General features: G+C 38.5%; 1 protein-coding gene across 1 annotated transcript in view; it reads right to left on the bottom strand.

Moving 5' to 3' along the window:
- LOC126368684 (nephrin) overlaps positions 1–20,359 on the bottom strand; it is a 760,982-nt gene that overhangs the window by 195,761 nt on the left and 544,862 nt on the right. The window contains exon 10 of the mRNA XM_050012828.1: positions 877–1,036. Within this exon, the coding sequence (XP_049868785.1) occupies positions 877–1,036 (160 nt within the window). The remainder of the gene's footprint in view (positions 1–876; positions 1,037–20,359) is intronic.

Here is a 20,359-nt window from a genome sequence, read left to right as displayed (position 1 = left end):
TTTACTAAGTATTTGTTAAAAATGAGTTTATTGTATAAACCTTGCCGATATATTTAGAAAATTCTCAACGGTTTTATTAATAACATTATAATATACCAAGTTAAATAGGTATTCAAAGGGTCTTTTGATCTTTAAGCCTGATTGAATGAGTGTTTAGAATGTTCTACAAAATTCTCGAATCTAATATTATGAAAAGCAGGTTTAACCGCGCGTCAGTTAACAAAGTGCTGGGCGTGCTTTCACCAAGCGACACCGCGCTGTCGCTGGTAGAAGTGAAAAGAATTGAAGATCAAACTAAGAAGAATTCTGCAGGCAATTCCAGCAGTCGCTTCTCCTGGGCTTTATGTTATGAAGCTTAGGGTAGTTTTTAGGGTTCCGTAGCCAAATGTCAAAAACGTCATCTTTATAGATTCGTCATGTCTGTATGTCCGTCCGTCCGTATGTCACAGCTACTTTTTTCAAAACTATAAGAGCTATACTGTTGAAACTTGGTAAGTATATGTATTCTGTGAACCACATTAATATCTTTACACAAAAATAGAAAAGAAACAATAAATTTTGGGGGGTTGCCCATACTTAGAACTAAACAAAAAAAAAATCTTTCTATTATTTTTCCTCTTAGACGACGCCCTGAGTCGTGATTCTGATGTCTTAAACGTTGAACTGGGTGAGAGCCTTCAGCGCTCCCCATTTGTCCGGCCGAGTAGCTAATGCCATTTGCGGCCACGTCGGCCATAAACCACGTCAAAAAAAAATGTAGATTTGCCGCAATTATTATTTCAAATGACATTAACTTGGCTGAAAACCTGTCATTCCGAATTGACAAAATAAAAAAAAATGAATGCAAGGGTATAATAAAAAGAACAGTTGACTTACATTTGACCCTGAAGTGCAGTTCGTTGGAGACAGTTTCCCCTTCAGCGTTGAGCGCTGAGCAGGCGTACCGGCCGCTGCTGTGCCGCGTTACTTTCTGCAGCACCAGGCTCTGGTTGCTGTGGAACACCCGCGCTGTTGCATTATGAGCCAGTGGGCGGTCCTGTTGGCAAACGTAAGGTTACATTAGACTAAATTATTTATTATTTCTTTAATTATAAAGGTACATAGAACATTACAGTGTGGCCCAATGCGCTGTATGACGAAAAAACAATATAATAAAAACTAATACAAGAAAAATGAATGAAAAAAGAAACAAAAAGAAAAATAAGACTATAAATAACATGAAAAACATTAAAAAAAATGATAATTTTAATAAATTACAATTTCAAAATTAAATTAAAAACAAAAATTAAATACCCATAGGCTGATAGAGACTTTATAGAAAAAAAGTACCTACTTATTATTCAAACTACACTCCCATTTGAGTTATTATCTAAGAGCAGTTTCTGAGTGGTGGAGACCAAGTGTCCCAAAACACAGGTCCTTCCCAGTTTGGGTTCCTGTCTCCCTCATAAGTCCGTACATACATAATGTGTAAGTTATTGTAAACTAAGGGAGAAAAATAAACTTAACTTTAACTTTACTTATATTTTTTTTCTTTAGTATTTTATTATTATTATACTCGTAGAATTTCTAGAGCATGTTAACGAATGATAGATCACGGATGATGGATGATGAATATCGACATCCAGCATCATCATACATCATCTTTCATCAGCGTCCGTTAACACACGTCACCTTATATCATGATCTATCATTTTCCTTTGTGACCCTCATCCACTATCATCCGTTTTCATCCATCAACATCCGAAATAATAATAATAATATCTTTGTTATTAACATTGGTCGAGCAAGCGCCATAGTCCACTAACCCCCAACCCTATAGCTTGGTTCCCTTTGTTCCCATAATCTGCAATAGGCCTACACGAACCGGGGATTGTCTTTGGGTGCATTCCCATAGAACATAGAGGGATAATCGCGATAATTGGTGTCACACCACATTCGGATTAAATTATCTTGAGGGGTTTCTACGTGTTGGCTTCGGCCCCACGCATGCCTTCCAAAAGTCCGGGACTCCATAATCCCGAGATATGGAAACGACATACAAATAATAATTAATTATTGGATACTGTAAGAGAATGTTAAATAATATATTATGTTCAGAACCTAAGCAAACGAAATATAGAGGGTCTGCAGAGTACTAGCATCGTGGCTCACGCCGCGACTTATGCTGAGTTCCTTTTATTCCGGACGCCAGCGCAGATGATCGGGCCGTCAGTGCGTTGCATTTATGAATACCCTTATTATTTTTGTGATTTTGGTTTATTTTTATTTTTCTATTAAATTTTAATCTTAGTGTTCTGTTTTTAATGTAACGTACTTCTTTGTCTATACGAAAATAATAAACGTGTTTTTCTTTCTTTCAAATATTAATTTATTATATTTTTTTATTATTTAACTTAGTATGCTTTTAGACGAACGGTACTTGGTACACGACGACCTCGCCCAGTGCAGTCGACTTATTGACAACCGTTAAGTGACGACACTGTCGAACAACAGAGTGTTGCTGCTCTGTAAGCACCCTTAGTTATAACGGTAAACGGAGCTTGGTTTTACTGCAATTTTAATACGTCGTGGTTGCTCGAAAAGCTATTACCCAGATTGTAAGTAAGGTGATTGTTACTACCTACGTACATACTGAAAATCATTTGACTAAAGACCTAACTTCGTTCCTACAAAACAATCTATCAACATTTCCCAAAGTAGTAAACATACTTGTAAACTACTCATTTCCACTGACATGAAACATTTTGTATTCAGTCGAAACTTGTAGTTCCGAACTATAGCGCTCACTTGTTAACTCTTGTACGGAACACTGGCCAAGCATTTAATTTCAACCTCATTTCCTTACTTGGAACAGGAAACAGGTTTCAAAACATTAATATACCTATTGGTTTGTAGGTGCTTGGTTCAAACATTCGCAAGAACATTGGTGCGAACGTGGCTCTTAAAAATTCGTGCAAACATTTGGCGAACTTGCTATGCAACACACGTCCGAATGTCAGTGGAATACTCAAATATGACCGACGTACATTACGTTGAACCACTGCATTTTCTGCATTTCTATGGTTTTATACTGTATTTGCTTACAATCGGGCACTGCATTCCATTCGTGATTCGTTGATCGTGTAAATATTTTTTGAAATTCGTTTCTACAGCACAAACTGAACCCTCACTAACTTTAAATATAAAATTAAGAGTATTTTATTAATTTATTCAATGTCCTATAATTCTACTTTATATAGTTTTTATCCAACATTGTTATTTTTTAACTTCTCACTTTAAGTTACTCCAAACAAGTGTACGTATTGTTTTATTATTTGTTTGAAATTTTAACTTGATTGTTGTGTACGCCTGTAATGGTATAATTGCATTTTATTTGTATCTAATTTGTTTAGAGTCTCAGTGAACATCCACGGAATTTATTTACGATATCTAACCTCGAATCCTCGATGTCTACATGGGTATACCGATGGTGTATCTTAAATAAATAAATAATCAAACAGATGATACCGATATCGTCACCTTGTCGTAAAATATTATTGTGGATAGGTAAGTACATCAAATAATCGAATTGATAACTCGATTTCTTTAAAATATTTTTTAAACCTGGATTGAAACTAACTTGCATGTTGCGAGGTTTTTTCGACAAAAACCACGTCTGAATGTAATTGGTCAAAAACGCAGTTGCGTGGTTTTCGACGATATGACGCTTGCTTCTTACGCAATCATTCTTCACTTGTTAAACGGGAATTTAAACTACTGCCCTATTTTTCCCTAAATTAATGTTTTAATTCCCTTTAAAGTGATGATGAAACAGGATTTAGATCGAATTCGCGCAAATTCGCCGTTCTACGCGAATATTTGGGGCCAAGCTGAGGAACATGAATAATTACAAGCTCACATCTCCCGCGGGTCGACTGACCGCAGAGTTCCAATTATAAAGGGGTGGACCTACCATTGTTACGGATTCATTAATCATAGTTGTTTTATTGGAGTTTTACTAGTGGTTTTCGGTATTTTTGTAAGTTTTATGTAAAAGATTGGAATCTCCTACGGCTGCCCTAATAAATATATAGACAAGCTTTTCATATTAACACCGTTTTATAGATAAAATTATGAAGTTGGAATTACAGACACACAAAAAGCCTCATTGGCAGAGGTAACAACCTCCAGTGGTTGAGCGTTAGGCTCACTATCCGGAGGTCCCAGGTTCGAATCCCGGTGGAGAATTATCACAAAAATTACTTTGTATTCCCTAGTTTGGTTAGGACATTACAAGCTGATCACCTGATTGTCCGAAAGTAAGATGATCCGTGTTTCGGAAGACACATTAAGCCTTTGGTCTCGGTTACTACTTACTGATGTAAGTAAGTAATCGTTACATGAGTCATGTCAGGGGCCTTTGGCGGCTCAATAGTAAACCTGACACCAGGGTTGATGAGGTTGGTAATCCACCACACAACCTATACGAGAAAAGAGAAGAAGAGATACTTATAATAAAAAGACTATTTCTTGCTTTTGACATCAGGATTGTCTAAATATGCGTCTTGTATAGACGCATAAGGCGACACAGTAATGAAAACTTTGAGATAATTATTATGTTACATCGCACTCCTCTACCGAGATAGCACTGTTTCTGAATATCATAACATAACATAAGCTTGCGACTATATCCCAATTGGGGTAGTCAGAGGTACATCCATCGCAAGATGAATTAAGTACCCACACCTCACCGAGATTTTTGTTAGTCAGACATGATAGCTGGTGAGCCGTATCGCCGTCTGTAACGGTCGAGTCGAATATGTTAGTGAAAACTGCACTTAAGATAAATTAATGACTGGTACAATTCCGGAACCGGGTTTCGAAGCAGCGTTTCCCATTTGAGAAGCAAACCGGTGTAGATACACCACAGTGTGTATGTCTGAATATCTTCAATTACAAAGCTATCGTAGATATAGAGTAGTTTCAGATTCAGAAAGCAAATGTGAGATGCAATAACATGTTTGAGCGTTACATCAATCTGAATACGTCTTGAGACTGGAGAAACAGCTCTGTTGGTGATATTCTAAGTCTGCATGCATACTGTAATAGTGCTAACGAACCTGTTAATTTAGATGTAAAGTGCTTGGATTTCTGTGTCAGATGTACTAACCGGTTTTACGCTTTGACGTGATTTCAAATTTCATAAACAGAATAGGTGGGTTGGTATAGGTAGGTACTTTGTTTGGTAATGACTTTTCAGGTTTCAATCACCTGATTGTCTGAAAAAGTGACATGATAGTAGCCGGTTAACAGCATCCGTGGTTTGGTGATTAGAGCGTCAGGCTCACGATCTGGAGGTCCGGGTTCGATTCCGTCGAAATCACTTTGTGAGACTGTCCTTTGTTTGGTAAAGACTTTTCAGGCTTGAATCACTTGATTGTCTGAAAAAGTAAGATGATTCCCTGTTTCGGAGGGCACGTTAAGCCGTTGGTCCCGGCTATTAGCCGTAAAAACACCCGCAGTGGAGCAGCGTAGTGGAGTATGTTCCATATATGCGCAAATGTCAGATAGCAAAATTGCTTTTTAGATTAATTGCTTCAATGTGAGCTCCCGTCAGATCCACAATACAAAACAATAAAATATAAATACACTTTATTGTACCAGAATAAAAAGAAATACTTAATTACAAAAAGACTCTAAACTAAGTAAATAGCAAACCATAATGTCATAATGTTGTGAGTACTTACCTACTTAATCAGAATATTGGGTCGTGTACGTACGTTCAAAATAAAATACGAAATTACGATTACTAATATTTAGACATATGTAATTTAGACAGTTCAATGACAAATAAAGTCATTTTTTTTAACTTTTTTATCCCTTTGGGGAAAGGCAAAGGCAAAGCCGTGCAGCCGACAAAAAAATACAAATAAAGTCATATTCTTTCTTCTATTTAACTTTTTTATGAATTTTAATCAAGAGAAACGTAATAATAAGTCCGACATTTTATCACGTTTTTCTATGACGTCAGAATGTCATACTAACTTCGTGTTTTTTTTTAAAGTAACTAATTTGACTAGTTGGAAAGCAGCCTATTATTATTCTAATGTTGCGCAGCATTCTTTTTTCAAAATTCAAGAAGTAAGAAGAAATCCACAGCTGTGGTTTTCAGATTTTTTTTAATCAATCTCGCATTCGTGGTAAATGAATTACCTAATTTGAGTAGTATATTTTTACAGATTTCCCTGGGTGTTAGATTGGTCTGTAGGGAATAAGGATCCTTTTACCTTCATATACAATATAAATAAAAAAAAACAAAGAATGTTCCTTTTATTACTCTTTTCGAATAAAATAAATTTAAAAGCTTCACTTTTTCAACCTCTATAGGAGGCAGAATGGTATCAAGAGCAAACATTTGATTAAAAAAAAAAACTGGAGAATATTCTGTATTATTCCTTCACTTCTTGCACAACCGCGCCTTTTTGTCAAACTCTCAACTTTTAAACTTTTGTTTTATAGGTCTCTCTCATTGTGATTCTTTTTTTAATGTTTCCTATAGTTAAGACTTTTTTATTGTTATTTAGCTTTAGCAGAACTTTTCAACCAAATTATTGTTACATACTTGTCACCAGCCACTGAAACAAAAACAAGAAACTGAACCTAGCGAATTAAGCGAGATCCCTTTATTGGAAACGCGTGGATTCGCAAGAAAGAAAAATAAACACGGACCTTTAACATAGGATGCGAAATTTAATTTCTTCTAATGAAGGCCCAGAATGAGCAAACAAAGAGACAGTACTTAGCCAAGTATTTGCCCCCGATGACTCTGTTGTTTTCGAGAGCAGAAAGATAATTAAAAAAAGACATTTTGAATAGCACCGTAGCGGTGGAAAAAATCTTTGTATGGAAATTAAAAGACACATAATTTCTTTTTTAGCTCTGCCAGGCATGCGGTGGCTGGATAAAAATGAGAGCACTCGTACAGCAGAACTGGGTAAAGGGATTAGAATTGGCTTCGCCAGGTACGTCATATAAAATGTAGGGCTGGGTTGCGAAACCTATTCAGAACCAAGCGCGTCGAAAATACGAACTCATTACAAATATTTTTTTAAAACGGCCTCTGTGGTACAGTGGTTGTGCGTTGGACTCGCGACCCGGAGGCCTCGGGTTCAAATCCCTGTGGGGACATATCACAAAAATCACTTTGTAATCCCTAGTTTGGTTAGAACATAACAGGCTGATCACCTGATTGTCCGAAAGTAAGATCATCCGTGTTTTGGAAGGCACGTTAAGCCGTTGGTCCCGGTTACTATTTACTGACGTGAATAATCGTTACATGAGCCACGTCAGGGGCCTTTGGCGGCTCAACTATAACCTTGACACCAGGGTTGATGAGGCTGGTATTTCACCTGACTACCCACACGATAAGAAGAGAAGATAAATATTTTCCTCTTGCGTGAACATAGAACACATACCAACATAATACCTACACACACCTTCTTAAGATACTAAATAATTGACGAACTGGATAGTGAAAGACTAATGTTATGGTACGTATATGTCATGGCTAGATCTTAGAATTGATCATTTAATTTCATGATGTGCTCGACCATTTCATGAAATGGACAGGAATTAGCACCAATATATATTATTATTAAACTTTGTTTGTTTTTTAGACTTTTTAGTCTTCGTTCTGTAATAACACTGTGAGTTTGTTATGACCAAAATTCTTGTGGCTTGTACTGTTTATCTCGTAACACCCCCGAGACTTAGGAACAAAGACCCCGACTGTTGCTTGGTCATTTTGTTTTTGAACAAACGCGGACTGATGTTATGAGGTCGTATTCCATCCATCTTCTGAGGGACACAACAGGTGAATCGGACGTTTCATTACCAGGGAGGTACCCCCCCTCTTTATTGAGTTCCTAACACCCCCCTTTATTAGAGTCACGGCTGATCTATGATAGCTTTACAAGATTGCTTTAGTTCACAAACAAAACTTGGTTCAACTCTGATAATTGGAACAACGTGAGGTGGTTCCAGATTCGTTCGTACCAGCGTGTCACTTTAAGCCGTTGCAAGTTGAGAAAACTATCTGTCTTGGTGCGGTGGCAATATAAAACTTTATTATAAAGAGAAATTTACTTGTCACTTATGCGGACTTTGAGTTGGAGTGCTTTTAATGTAGTTCGGACGCCATTATATTATTTTTAATGTACAATTTTTTTCCAGTACAATAATATCTAGGTACGTTCTGGGTACGTTACTAATTTTTACACAAAACGGTTAACTAGCTGCAATATTTGTAATAGATGTGAATGTAATGTACCCCTCATTGATTTAAAATATGTGTTGCTGTTGCAGTTTCTTGTCATTTCTTCGCCTCAGCCATAACACCTTACGAAATGACGTAAATTCAAAAATGTTACATTGACCTTTCAACAAGTTTACCTTTCTGATTTCTCTGCATACAGATTCAGTTTATGGTCTTATTCAGTGGCTTCCCTAGTAAAATATTTAGGTGGTGCGGGACGTCACAGTGGCGCCCCTCAAAATACAGTCGTTTTCGATTAGTTTACGGCCACCGAAATATACTGTTAGATATGATTGTCACATAGTCACAATTTGTCAATATTATTTGTTAGTCAGGTCCCATATTTGTTCAACTTCAACTTTATGGTTTCTGGCAACCGGTCGTCGTATAGTAGACAACCATTACTGCCAGAGTCAAGTATAGATAAGACACTTATCCATAGAGAATGTCTGAAAAATGTACCCAAAGTCAATCCAGGGATAACTATTGTATTACGCCTCGACATACGTCACCCGTCACTCTCTCACAGTATAGCACAGAAAGAGACAGACGATTTGACATAGTAAAACTAATGGGAAAAGCGAAGTCTTACTATTTAGTAAGTCTATTGGGAAGGAAATTCCCCGTAGTTCAATTGGTACGACTACTCGGTAAGACTATCGGGAATAGGGGTATATCCGGGATTCAATCGTTGCAGTAAATTACATATTCACCACTAGTTATGGTAATTATTTAATAATAGTATGGCGGGTCAGCATTTCAACCTCTTGGGCGAAAAGAGGGCAGCGTCGTCGAATTGCCGCACCCGCACCGCTGTCTACGCGTTTTGAATACTTAATAGAGGGTCGATTAAAGCCGCCTTTCAGTACCTTGTACCTGGTTTTAATTATTCCGTCCAATCGGACCTGACAAATCGGGACAATTTGATTATTAATGACGGTTCTTTGTTCGTTATAAATTGGGTCTGGGCGGAGAGATGTACCGAGACTGGTTCCGACTGGATGATTGAGTTGGAAATTTTGGGTGATGTTCAAACGTATCTCCAGAAGGATTTCGCTGGCAAATTGAGTTATTTTGATTTATAGCTCGATGTTCAAAGTGAGCTGCAGGAAGAGACGTTCATACATCTTGATTAAATCTCTTTAGACGTACTTAATTCTGCCTTTAATTTTGATTGAGTTTCATTTAGGTAAGCACAACCTTATGGGTTAACCTTGTGGGACAACTAACCAATCCATCATTGAACCGTCTCATCATAAAAATAATAAAATTTAAAAACTTTTTTATTATTCATCATAAATTTTTCGTATTTTTTTTTAACTTATTTCTTTAAGCTTTTGTATTAGTAACATTAGTAATCGATATGGAGGAGCGCGGTCTTCTAACACAGGTGTTGTTCAATTAATAGAAGGCAGCTACACTTGGCAATGATTGTACATTTTTGTTGAAATAAATAACTTTTTTTAAAACTATAACCCGACTACGAAAAAATCACGCTTCAAAAAGTATGAACAAAGATAAAATTGGTATATTTCTGTGAAATTCTTCCTAATAGCGACGTTTAGTAGATAGCCGTGGTCGTATGCCGTAGTAAGCAAACTTTTAGGACAAATTGACATAAGACCACGGGTATCTTCTACCCGACAATCAAGACGCTTCTTGTGATACCTCATTTATTAAATTCTGATGGGTGGTTTAGAAGGTAGATTGGAACAGACCTGCATACCCGCATACATAGCGGTTAAATATAAAACCTTTCTTTTTGCTTCGCCAAAGTCGTATAATAAAAACATAAACGGTGTACTCTTTCAAATAAATCAAAAATACAAACGATGAAGAATTATCAACATTTGACATTAGCAATATCAATTATGTCGTAACTTTTAGGTTACGTAAATTATTTAGGTTAGGTAAGCGGACTCTGTGAGAAACTGGATAACGCTAGGGAGCGGATTTAACATAATATCGGTTTTTGCGAAACCGAAATTTATACATTGATCACTGAATGCTCTCTATATTTAATAAACACCATAAAACGTCGACGTTTTAAGACAATTACCTTAAGCTTAAGAACAGTCTAGACATCACGAAAGACGGGATAAAGTAAGCTTTGTTACGTAAGGGTAACAGTATACTTTAACAAATAGCTCTAAGCGAAACACGTTCGAAAACTTAAAACTTGTCACTTGAAGATTTTTTTCAACTTTGGTTAATGTTTCGACATTTAAATGTGTACATAGCTGAGCAGCACTGTTGAGTGTTCCAAAATTTCGACAGTTGTCCAGCTAAAATTTGTGATAGATTGCTATAAAATGTGAAGCAACGTGGAGTGTATCCCGTCTCAAGGATAAGTAACGAAAAAGATAAGCCATCAGTTGGAAAAAAGCAGTTTTTATTGAAAATTGGTTTTTCTAAGTTTTCTTCTTTCCGATCTTTAGGGAATAAATATAACACTCATAGTTTTTGCAGTTAAATGCTGCGCAAAGGGTTATACTGTAAAAATATAACCAAAACAATATGTTTATTTACGCAAATAGTATAGGGAATTTTTAGGGCTCAAACTGGATGGCAGCGGCAGCGGCGCGGCGGCGATAGCGGCGAGGGGAGAGGCGTGGCGGCCGCTGTTCCATTCTCGATGCCAGCGGCCACATCGCGCGGTGTTGCGGCGGTATAGGGATATGTCTCAAATTAACGCGACGTCGAAACGACGACAACAAATTTTCGATTGTAGTTCTTTTGTTTCGTACGATTTCGCACCGCCCCCCGCGCCGCTGCCATCGAGAACACTTCAATATAAGTCTTCATTTGAACGCGCCGCTCCCCGCACCGCTGCCGCCCCCGCGCCGCTGCCGCTGTCATCCAGTTTGAGGCCTTAAAGTTAAAGAACACTCAACAATAGCGACACCGTGGTCCGTGGTCCAGTTGTTGAGCGTTGTCCTGGGTTCGAATCCCGATGGGGACGAATCACAAAAATCACTTTCTGCTCCCTAGTTTGGTTAGGACATTACAGGCTGATCACCTGATTGACCAAAAGTAAGATGATCCGTGCTTCGGAAACCGATGGTCCCGGTTATTACTTACTAATTTAAGTACGTAGTCGTTACATGAGTCATGTCAGGGGCCTATGGCGGCTCAGTAATAACCCTGACACCTCGTAACCCACATGATATAAGAATAAGAAGTAGCGACACCTGATGAGAGAAATAGGCAGCTTTTTATGCTCAAAAGCAGGTGCTAGGAGTCTCAAATTCTGCATGGATATTTTACTTAATTCGTACTTTACGAGAGTAAAAAGGGGTGGTAAAGTTTGTATGAAAGTTTCATAGTTTTAATAGTAAGATTTGACGCGAATCAATTCGTGGGTAACAGCTAATGTAACATAAGTTTTCTATACAAAAGATAAGGTGACTTAATTTTTCAAACGCCAGAACGCAGATCTCAAGCAAACACAATGTAAGGTCTATTGTCTCTGGTATCACGACAGATGAGAGGTTAATAGACACTCAGGTGAATGTCCTAATCAAACTAAGAATCTAATATAATTACGTATCATTTCGTTATGATTAGAAAAATTATAAGGTACCTATTCATGTTTCTTTATTCATCCAATTATATTACATGCCTTTGAACAATGATAATAAACGTATTTGGAACAATTTGTCTTGGAAAATAAATTGATTTCGTTTTCTCGTAAGGACGTGGGGAAAACAAATGATTAACTTGCACGTGTAAGCAGAATGTAACTGAGCCACGTCTTTTACGATGTACGGTCGCGAGCATCAATATGTATACACTTTGGTACTATGTCACATTAACTTTTTTGACAAATGGAACTGTAAGTCTCACTAAATGTCAAATATATTAGTGCGACAGAGTCCTAAAATGGGTACATTATATTGCTCATGACTGTACTATAAAGACAATTTGTACGAAAATGTAATTGTAAGTGATTTATAGGCAGTCATATTAATTCTAAGGCGAATATTAACAACAACGTCCCGACTGACGACCTCCGTGGTCCAGGGTTGAGCGTTGGGCTCACGATCCGGAGGTCCCGGATTCGATTCCCGGTGGGGACATATCACAAAAATAACTTTGTGATCCCTAGTTTGGTTAGGTTAGGTTAGGTTAGATTTAGTAGTTAAATGATGCGCAAAGGGTTATACTGTAAAAATATAACCAAAACAATAAATGTTTGTTTACGCAAATAGTATAGGGAATTTTTAAAGTTTAAGAACACTCAACAATAGCGACACCGTGGTCCGTGGTCCAGTGGTTGAGCGTTGTCCTGGGTTCGTAAAAAAAAACAAGGTAGGTACAGACATTATATGGTATAAGTCAGGGTCACAGTAACTCTATCCTGCTAATTATTATTAGCATGCATATATTCAAAGTTCAAAAATTCACTAATACTATAAAAACTATTAGTAATTTGCAATTCCCGTAATTCACAAGCCATGTTAGTCGAGTAAGATATACTAAACCAATGAGTCATGTTACTTGAATAAATAAATAAATTATTATTATTATTAATATGAACTGAATGGTGACATAATTAAAACACATAATAACGGATTCTTACCGCGTTTCAAGCAGGGATATGAGACTCCCGATCCACTCCAATCTCACGAGTCATCCTGTGATCATGGCACTTGCAACAGTGTCGAAATATCGGGAGTCTCATATCCCTGCTTCAATCGCGGTAAGAATCCGTTATTATGTGTTTTAATTATGATAATAACCGCGTAAACTTAAAACAATGAATGATGACAGTCTTCAATCAATCAAATCATCGATCGCATCAGTCGTAGGTGACTATTACCTACTACAAGCAGCCAGTTTGGCGTGCAATATTACAATTGACAAATTCTTAATTTAAACTTTACAGTAGTAAATCACAATCTTGCATAGGTACATAGATAATCCGCTATAAGACGACTTAATTCTCCTTTAAAATACTACCTACATAAATAATGTAGACATCTTTGTCTGTCTCTGTCTGTATATACCTAACTCTTTCTCACGGTTATGTACAAGGTAACCAAAAGGCTTATAGAGATGGCATTTTAGCTTAAGGGAGCGGTTCCACTGTAAATCGTACACGCAATTATTATAAGCCATATTTTTAAAGCACCAACAAGTATGAATTAAAGTAGGTAACTAACTAAACTCTTAATAAAAAACAAAATGGAGGCCTGTTCGATTAGTGCTGAAACTGTCATCATCATCACCAGCCCATTAACGTCCCCACTGCTGGGGCACGGGCCTTCCCTATGGATGGATAGGGAGATCGGTCCTTAAACCACCACGCGGGCCCAGTGCGGATTGGTGGTTATTAACGACTGCTAATGCAGCCGGGACCAACGGCTTAACTTGCCTTCCGAAGCACGGAGGAGCTCGAGATGAAAACTTTTTTTTGTGGTCACCCATCCTATAGACCGGCCTTTGCGAAAGTTGTTTTACTTCAACAATCGCAGGCCGAGCGCGTTAACCGCTGCGCCACCGAGCTCCCCAGCTCCTTCTTAGGTAGCTCTATTATAAATAGAGCATCAGAAACATCGCATCGCATCGTCGCAATAGAAATGAGGTGACTTGGCATAAAACCAAAGTTACCGGCATAGCCGAGAGGATTAAGCTGAATTGGCAATGGGATGGTCACAGCAACACAAGATGGACAACAAAGACTGCGTCTTCGAAAACCTAGAGCAGGACGCTCTTGGGCTATATGAACTGACGACATTCGTAAGGTGGCTGATAGTGGCTGGAGGGGAAAATCCAAAGACCGAGCTCAGTGATGTGCCATAGGAGAGGCCTAAATCCAGCAGTGGACGAGTTTCGGCTGTTGATGATGATGACAGAAAACGAAGAATATTCAAAATGGTTCGAGTATTTTTTTTTAATTCTTTTATAATATGTATCAAGTCATAAAGTTCAATTATTCGCCATTGGGAAATCCCTTCTCGCTGGCACTCAGACGCACCCCAAGTGTTATATATCTGCAGATAGGGTCTTAGCCTAAAGGAGCAACGTATTTACCGTCTTCATCAAAGCAAAGCCACATCTCTTGGGGTTGTGAACCAAATCTACTAATTACAAAGTGATTTTCATTCGAAAGGTCGCCTGTTTCGAGTACTGATCAAAGGAATTAGAATCGTTGGCTGTTTGGAAACATCAATCTTTGTTTTAGCTAACCATTGTTTTATTCATTGTCAATTAAAACTACTCAGTAAAGTGGAATTATATTTCTATCTTATTTAGGCGCCAGTTCGCATTCTGTGACCGAACTTGCACTAACGATTTATTAATTTATCTTAAGTGCAGTTTTTTAGAGCTACCTAAGAAGGAGCTGAGGAGCTCGGTGGCGCAGCGGTAAACAAGCTCGGTCTGCGATTGTTGAAGTTAAGCAACTTTCGCAAAGGCCGGTCATAGGATGGGTGACCACAAAAAAAAGTTTTCATCTCGAGCTTATCCGTGCTTCGGAAGGCACGTTAAGCCGTTGGTCCCGGCTGCTTTAGCAGTCGTTAATAACCATCAATCCGCACTGGGCCCGCGTGATGGTTTAAGGCCCGATCTCCCTATCCATCCACAGGGAAGGCCCGTGCCCCAGCAGTGGGGACGTTAATGGGCTGATGATGATGAAGTGCAGTTTTACTAACACAGTTGGGTCGACCATTAATAGACGACGATACAGCTCATCAGCTGATACGTTGGTCTAACAGAAAGCACGGTGTGGTGTGAGCACTTAGTTCATCTTGCGATGGATGTACCTCTGACTACCTCAGTTCGAATATAGTAGCGAGCTTATGTTATTCTCATCATCATCATCAGCCCATTAACGTCCCCACTGCTGGGGCACGGGCCTTCCCTATGGATGGATAGGTAGATCGGGCCATCACGCGGGCCCAGTGCGGATTGATGGTAATTAACGACTGCTAATGCAGCCGGGACCAACGGCTTAACGTGCCTTCCGAAACACGGAGGAGCTCGAGATGAAAACTTTTCTTTTTTTGTGGTCACCCATCCTATGACCGGCCTTTGCGAAAGTTGCTTAACTTTAACAATCGCAGACCGAGCGCGTTTACCGCTGCGCCACCGAGCTCCCATGTTATTCTATACTGCGTTATATATATCATGTTATGCTCATTAAAGCTCATTGTTTTTAAAGGTCACACGTATATAAACGTGTAAAGAATATCTTCTTGATCTTAAAACACATAACAACAAAGACTGAAGTATTTTATAAAATCATAATTTCATAAATAGATTTTTCACGGTAGACGCAAAAACGATGAAACGCTAAAAACATTGTATTTTTCCGTATGTTTCACAAAGGTTGATTGCTCGGGCTAAACACGCCGCCGTAATAACGGATGCGATCGCTTCTCATTTGTGTAAATGTTTTATTCTTGCAGACGCGTTCTCGTTAAAAAAGGTCCGGTGTAGAGATGTGCCGGATTTTCATTTTTTTTTTCATTTTTTTTTTCGTGTTTTAAGCTTTATTAAAACGTGGTAAATGCGTAGGCAAACGTTTCCGTAAAGATTATACTAAGAACACATGCGCATCTGACGCCCATACGATTGAAGACTAAAGTAAGACCGAGGGGGTGAGGTAAACCTAGCTCAGCCGCTGGTGGGGTGTGGAGAGCCGCCGTTCTTAGTTTTTACAACTTTTTATTGTAGAATTTGAAAGAAAGCAAGACAGTGTTTAGTATCAGAGGACGCCACAATAACAATACAACAACATCAAAATCCAATCAACATCAATTTCTTTTCTTATTCTGAAGGTTATTCTGAATGTAAATATTATAACGCCTATATATAGAGAGAAACATAACATAGCGTTACTCCTGTATCCCCGACGGTGTGTGTGTGTGTGTGTGTGTGTGTGCGTGCATGCGTGCGTGCGTGCGTGCGTACGTGCGTGCGTGCGTGCGTGTGTAAGTGTGTGTACTCCTCACCAGCTCTGTTATAGAGAGAAAAAGCCCACCGGCTGATGTAACGAAACTCGAGGTTACTCACCTCTAGTCTGATAGGCCTACAAGCCTTAGGTCTTTCAAGCTTCGTGTCTCCACTACACTCACTGCTGAGCTGTCCTGGCCAGAGGGAGTGGTGTTCCGATGCTTCAGGGAGGCGCAGACGACCAATAAATTCCCTAAGTAGTTCATTTTACATACAAACATAAACTCACGCCTATTTCACAACGGCGTAAGCAGACACTATGGAATTCCATATGTTTCTTACACACTTCTCTTACTTTCTCCACATCCATCAATCGATTCATACACGCACGTCGGTTCAGAGTAGATCGTACTAAACCTTTTCTAAGGACATCTCCAATTTGGTCTATGTAAGTCCTTCTAGGTCTTCCTCTGCCAGCCCTACCATCAACCTTCGCTTTATATACCGCTTCATAAACCTATTATCCTTCACCTAAGTAGTTGTAGTAGTTTTAGTTTATTATAATTATTATATTATTGTATGTATTCTTAGGTTAAGGTTTATATTGTATGGGGCTTAGTTGCCTGAATCAAATGAATAAATAAAAAATAAATATAATTATAATTGATTCATAAATTTTATTTTTAAAACGATGTTCAATCAATCAATCAATAATACTTTATTGCACAACGACATATACAAGGGATATAAACATACGAATAAAACATAAGCACAATAGGTGATGTTAGGGATGTTATATACCGACTCTTACAAATAATCTATTATATAATTTTCTGTCTAAATTCGCTATTAGAAACAACCGACAACTCAGTAGGCATATTCGTCACATCCCTAGTCTGCCCTTGCTCCTCGCTAATTGTCGGGATATCGCGAAACACGACCCTTTGTGCCTTGCCCTTTTTAATGAGACCCCCCAAACAGACTCTAGACTCTTGTAGCTGAAAATGTTAGTCGTATACGCGGAAAAATTGAGGCTACCGTAATCAGAGAGCTTCCTACAAAAGGTGAGACCTTTAGAAAACGGTGTGCTGTATTTAATTAAATCGGCGCGTTGAACGTTTTAATTATGAAAATCTAAATATTATATTAAATGTAAACAACACGTGTGGCTAGCCAACAAGCACTTGTTTACTACACACGTGCAAGGTACAGTGGGGACAACCCTTATATAAGACGGCGAGCCGTACGAGTTGTACCATTCTTGTGTCGAACTCCGTACAGAGAACATCCAATAAAAGTAATCTGTGACAGTGAGCCATCATATAACTGGCGCTATGCGTCCTCCGCTAAGGTCCCTGTTACCCTACCCGTGTTCTAACATATATGTTAGTGGTCCAGTGGTTGAGCATTGGGCTCACGATCCGCGAGGTCTCGGGTTCGAATCCCGGTGGGGGCATATCACAAAAATCACTTTGTGATCCCTAGTTTGGTTAGGACATTACAGGCTGATCACCTGATCGTCCAAGAAGTAAGATGATCCGTGCTTCGGAAGGCACGTTAAGCTGTTGGTCCCGGTTACTACTTACTGATGTAAGTAAGTAGTCGTTACATGAGCCATGTCAGGGGCCTTTGGCGGCTCAATAGTAACCCTGACACCAGGTTTGATAAAGTTAGTACTCCACCTCACAACCCACACGATAGAAGAAGTGGAATTTCTTGTCGAAAAATTCATGAAAATAGTTTTTTTTTTTGGTATTTTCAGTTCCATTGCAGAGGAAAATTTCACTTGATATCGGCTCAGAATCATCGTCTGAATCATAGCTCAAAGTTATCGTTGCATTATCACTAACCCCCTGGGCTCCCTTGGCCCTGTAGAGAGAAATACGTAACTTATAGATCATGAATATAATAACAATACATAGCTCAAAGTAAATTCTTAGCTGAAAGACGCACGAATACAAGCTGCAATTAAATCCGCCTTACTGGAGACCAATTATAACTATTCCAATTTGAATGAAATGCGGGAGAAGTTGGAAGATTATTCTAGTCTACTTGATCGGACAGATAAGGTTTAGAGGCATTATACTTTACTCTAACGCGTCGAACAAGTTTTACTTCTAGCGCGCCCTTTGTTCAGATTTCATCATTTCGGTATTAGTGAGAAGTTCGGAATATTGAGCTGGCTAAATCTAGTCGCCCGTTTAGACCGCTCAGCCAGACAAGTGGGATTCCAACTGCAAATGGACTGTAAAATGTAGTTCACAAGCAGTTTGCAGGCGACTGGAGTATACCTATCTAAACGAGTGCTATTGAGCGGTAAAGACTGTTCTTAATCGTTACTTCTGCGCGTAATATATTCGCTCTTAAACTCTAGGTTTGGTTAACTACTTTAACTTTGCACTCAGATAGGGTGCTAGCCCATTAGATGCGTCTTTTTGGACAATTTTATTCCAGTTGTTTGTACTTATAGTGATTGTCGACGCAACATTGTCCCTATTTAGTAGGCAATAGACACTTATTTGCCATGTATCGAGTTATAATATAGCGTATATACGTTACGTAGCCGTCTGAACATAGTAAATTGACGCAGATAACTCCTTTGTCTCGTATTTTAGCAATTATGATACTACAAGTGGTTTATTAAATTGCATAACCTGAGCAAATTGATTAATTGGTAATGATGGAGGTGTACACAATCATCATATTATCATCGAATTACGCTCAAAGGTAAGAAGGAAATGTATAATTATATTTGTGTAATTACATACAAACAAAATAAAAAAATAAAATATTACATCAAAAGTACATGAGTATCACGACATACTTTCACTTTTAATTTATGATATTTATTATTCTTTTTTTGTTTTGCTGTTTTATACCGTATGACCATGATTTGCCAGAAAAGACCTGACCGATAAACTCCAAATTGTTTTTTCCATCCGCCTCCAACATTGTGGTGGACGCAATGGTTTCAAAGGATTCGAGTCTCTCTATCTTTCTGTGTCAGTGGCCAAGTTTCACATCCATAGAGGGCTATACTCCATACGAAAGTTTACAGAAAGTTTAGAGTTTGTAGTTTCACGAAAATAATATAACTACCTAGTCTAAAATTAAAGTAGCCGTATCAGTCAGTTCTCAAAGTGTTCCGGTGAAATTACAAAATGAATTGTCCACAGTAGGGATGTCCTTAAAAAGGTTTAGTACGAACTACTCTGCACCGTGCGTGTATGAAACGTGTGTTCAATATAGAGGAAGCAAAAGAAGAATTCGAAATCGTAGCAAATGGAATTCCATAGTCTCTGCTTGCTCCGGTGTGAAATAAGCGAAAGTTTATGTATCGATGTATATAGAGTGCTAATATATATACATATCAATCAAACACTCACACTCAAATGATTTTCACATGTTTGATTGTGTGTAAGAGAAATGCTAAATAATCTTGATCAAACAACAAAGTAATTTCCTTTACATATTCTCAGGACGTGTAACACACAATTCCACTTTAGGAAAAAAACACTCTCAAAGCCTCTTTGATGTGAACAATAAAAATAATGAATCGTTCAGATCACATTATTTCTTACTAACACAAAGGACGGTTCCAATATTGCGCTGAGAATACCTGTGCTCATAAGCAAACAGCGTTATCAGGTGGAAAATTCCCTCTCTTTATTCGTTAATGGCAGCTATTTCCTGGGCAGAAGTATTCTCGAGGGGGTCAGGACGGGTAGTCCCCCTGTCCGGGGGTATCCCTCGCGACCTGTGATCATCCGAGATTGTGCGCTGATGAAACTCGTCCGCTCATAATAGCCAACGTTGATTGAATCACTCGTACTCTTTTCAATCGCGATTGATTCGCGATCAAGGTTTCCTTTTCCGATGAGAAAATCGGCCCTTCACACAGCTGTTTTATCGGTCTTTAAGCGGTAGTTTTGGCTACTTAGGGCAATGTAGCATCGTTTAACACGTTTTGAAGTCATGGTAGTTGTTGTGTAGAGCGTCAGGTTCACGATCTTGAGGTCCAGATTCGATTCCCGATGGGGATGAAATCTTTTTACGAGACTATCTTTTGTCCGGCAAGGACATTGCGGGGTGAATTATCTGTATATGCACCATTCAGGATTTTTGAAGGTATTATGTTAATATTGAAGTAATGAATGCAAATTA

This window comes from Pectinophora gossypiella, chromosome 1 (assembly GCF_024362695.1).
Source record: "Pectinophora gossypiella chromosome 1, ilPecGoss1.1, whole genome shotgun sequence".
NCBI classification, from domain to species: Eukaryota; Metazoa; Arthropoda; class Insecta; order Lepidoptera; family Gelechiidae; genus Pectinophora; species Pectinophora gossypiella.
The sequence above is the reverse complement of the archived record's forward strand: the minus strand, read 5'-3'. Positions and strand labels throughout refer to the sequence as shown.